The 3,734-nt window shown below is 53.3% G+C and overlaps 1 protein-coding gene across 1 annotated transcript; it reads left to right on the top strand.

The window, feature by feature from the left end:
* Positions 1-650: 650 nt before the first annotated feature.
* LOC121271495 (leucine-rich repeat-containing protein 4B-like) lies at positions 651-2,603 on the top strand. Its single transcript, XM_041177478.1, has one exon. The coding sequence runs from the start codon at positions 651-653 to the stop codon at positions 2,601-2,603; it is 1,953 nt and encodes a 650-aa protein (XP_041033412.1).
* The last annotated feature ends 1,131 nt before the right edge of the window (positions 2,604-3,734 follow it).

Raw genomic sequence — 3,734 nt, 5'->3', positions numbered from 1 at the left:
GAAAGTACCTCTTCACACAAAGCTTCATGAAATCTAGAGCTCTCTCCCTCTGTTGGCCTTGGAGAGAATGCAGTGTAGATTTACCAGAAGGACACCAGGATTAGGCTCTTGGAGAGATTAAACAAACTAGGGTTGGATTCCCTGGAATTTAGATGGATAAGGGGTGATTTATTCAAAGTTTTCAAGATATCATATAGGATAGATAGACAGAAACTATTTCCACTGGTTGAGGAGTCTAGGTCAAGGGGACATAGTCTAAAACTTAGAGCTACGCCTTTCAGGAGTGGAATTCTGCACACAAAAGGTCATAGAATTGCAACTCTCCTCTGAAAACAGCAGTCAATCAATTGTTAATTTTAAAACGCTGATTGATAGGTTTTTGTTTATTAAGCGATATGGGGAAAATGTGGAGTGAGGTCACAGATCAGCCGTGATATCATTGGATAGCGGAGCAGGGTCGAGGAGCTGAACAGCCTCCTCCAGTTCTGATGATCATTGTGCATGGACTACACTGAGAACATCTACTGATCTGTCATGTAAATATTCCTGCATCACTGAAATTACCTTCTTTAATGTCCCTGTCTGTTTCAGCCCACAGAGAGATCTGGATGGTTTGGTCAAGAATTGTTGATAAATTATGAATGGAAGCGATGATGATGATGATGATGAAGGCACATCAAACGCAGAGGATGAGATTCAACTTTGGCAGGACTGTTAGCCGACTCGTATTTTTGACCCTTTGGACTTTGTCACTGCTGGCTGGACTTGTCCAGTCTCACGTCTGCCCCAAGGGCTGCTCCTGCAGCAACCAGTTCAGCAAGGTGATCTGTACACGTTACGAGCTGCGGGAGGTTCCCGACAGCATCTCCACCAACACCCGCTACCTTAACCTGCAGGAGAACATTATCCAGGTCATCAAGGCGGACACCTTCAAGCAACTGCGGCACCTGGAGATCCTGCAGCTCAGCAAGAACCTGATCCGGCAGGTCGAAGTCGGGGCCTTCAATGGTCTCACCAACCTCAACACGCTGGAGCTCTTCGACAACCGGCTCACCACCGTGCCCAGCGGGGCTTTCGAGTACCTGTCAAAGCTCCGAGAGCTTTGGCTGAGGAACAATCCCATCGAGAGTATCCCTTCCTACGCGTTCAATCGCGTGCCCTCGCTGCGGCGCCTGGATCTGGGCGAGCTGAAGAAGTTGGAGTACATCTCCGACGCGGCCTTCGAGGGGCTGATCAACCTGAGGTACCTCAACCTGGGGATGTGTAACTTGGTGGAGATCCCCAACCTCACGCCCCTCATCAAGCTGGAGGAGCTGGAGCTGTCGGGCAATCGGCTGGAGGTAATTCAGCCCGGTTCCTTCCAAGGCCTCACCAACCTGCGCAAGTTGTGGCTGATGCATGCTCAGATTCAACTGATAGAGCGCAACGCCTTCGACGACCTCCAGTCACTGGAGGAGCTCAACCTGTCACACAACAACTTGACATCACTGCCCCACGACCTCTTCACGCCCCTGCACCGGCTGGAGCGGGTCCACCTCAACCACAACCCTTGGCACTGCAACTGTGACGTCCTGTGGCTCAGCTGGTGGCTCAAGGAGACAGTGCCTAGCAACACCACCTGCTGCGCCCGCTGCCACTCGCCACCCAACCTGAAGGCCCGCTACATCGGCGAGCTGGACCAGAGCCACTTTACGTGCTACGCGCCGGTCATCGTCGAGCCTCCCACCGACCTCAACGTGACCGAGGGCATGGCGGCCGAGCTCAAGTGCCGAGCGGCCACCTCCATGACCTCGGTCAACTGGATGACCCCCAACGGTACGCTGATGACCCACGGCTCCTACCGGGTGCGCATCTCGGTGCTGCACGACGGCACGCTCAACTTCACCAACGTGACGGTGCAGGACACGGGCCTGTACACCTGCCTGGTCAGCAACTCGGCCGGCAACGCCACAGCCTCAGCAACCCTCAACGTCTCGGCCGTAGACAGCAGCAACAGCTACAGCTACTTCACCACGGTGACGGTGGAGACGGTAGAGGTGGTGGATGAGCCTAAGTCAACGGAGCGCGAGCCTGGGCCCACCCCTTCCGGCCACTGGGAGACGCCATACTCCACCACCTCCCTCACCCCCCGCAGCACCAAGTCCACCGAGAAGGCCTTCACGGTCCCCATCACCACGGAGGTGACTGACAACATCATGGCCGGCCTGGATGATGTCATGAAGACGACCAAGATCATCATCGGTTGCTTTGTTGCCATCACCTTCATGGCCGCTGTCATGCTGATCATCTTCTACAAGCTGCGCAAACAGCACCAGCTCCACAAGCACCACGGCCAGACCCGCACCATCGAGATCATCAACGTGGAGGATGACATGACAGAGGCCACGCCCGGCGACAGCTGCCTGACTCTCCCAGCCGTCGACCACGAGCACCTCAACCACTACACGGCCTACAAGGCTCACTACAACAACAACACCACCGCCGCTGGTGGCGGAGGAGGCGGCGCCCTGAACTGCACCAAAAACCCACTTCACAACTCTGTGCACGAACCACTACTCTTTAAATCCAGCTCCAAAGAGAATGTGCAAGAGACGCAGATTTAATGACCCCACTGCTGGTCCGTGAACTCGATGCGTAAATGCAAACAAAAAAAAAACAAAACAAAACAAAACGAAGGGGGAATGAGTAACTGGCCGCAGAACAGAACGTTTTATTGCACCTCCAACCCTCGCCACCCCACCCCCCACCCCCCACCCCCAGCACCCTCCCCATCCCACCCTCTCCCCAGTTACAGTCCAGGACTGTTTTGGCAGATTAAGGTGTGTAGCAGTCCAGTGCAGCTTCGTATTGTAGCTGTCAATCAGTCCAGTACAGTCCCAGGCTAGGCTGCCGATCATTTGCATTCTATCTCTCTGTCTCTCTCCCTCTCTCTCTCTCTCTCTCTCTCTCTCTCTCAGAGGGTCTTTGCAAATCCTTTTCCTGATTCTGCAGTCCAGACTGGGCTATCATTTGCATTGTATCCATTAGTCCATTTGCTAAACTTTGCATTGGTAGATCAGCAGCCATTTGCAGTGTCCCATCCTTTCCTGGCTCTACCATTTCCAGACTGGCGACCATTTGCAATGTCCCATCCTTTCCTGACTACCATTTCCAGACTGGTGGCCATTTGCAGTGTCCCATCCTTTCCTGACTACCATTTCCAGACTGGCGGCCATTTGCAATGTCCCACCCTTTCCTGACTACCATTTCCAGACTGTTGGCCATTTGCAGTGTCCCACCCTTTCCTGACTCTACCATTTCCAGACTGGCGGCCATTTGCAATGTCCCACCCTTTCCTGACTACCATTTCCAGACTGGTGGCCATTTGCAGTGTCCCACCCTTTCCTGACTCTACCATTTCCAGACTGGCGGCCATTTGCAATGTCCCACCCTTTCCTGACTACCATTTCCAGACTGGTGGCCATTTGCAGTGTCCCACCCTTTCCTGACTCTACCATTTCCAGACTGGAGGCCATTTGCAGTGTCCCATCAGTCCAAGCCAGCACTGCCTCTTTACATCCCATTCTAATAACTACTTTCCTGACTCTTCTCTCTGGACAGCAGCCATTTTCAATCACCAGCGAATAACCTGGCTGACCTTCTAAATGACCCCAAAGTCCAAGAGGTCGGCACGCATCTAACCGAGATATGTGAGATAATCATCATAGGAATCAGGAGGGCCCTTAGCCTGGCCA

Source organism: Carcharodon carcharias, chromosome 31 (assembly GCF_017639515.1).
Source record: "Carcharodon carcharias isolate sCarCar2 chromosome 31, sCarCar2.pri, whole genome shotgun sequence".
Classification (NCBI taxonomy): Eukaryota; Metazoa; Chordata; class Chondrichthyes; order Lamniformes; family Lamnidae; genus Carcharodon; species Carcharodon carcharias.
This window is presented reverse-complemented; position numbering and strand designations above follow the sequence as displayed.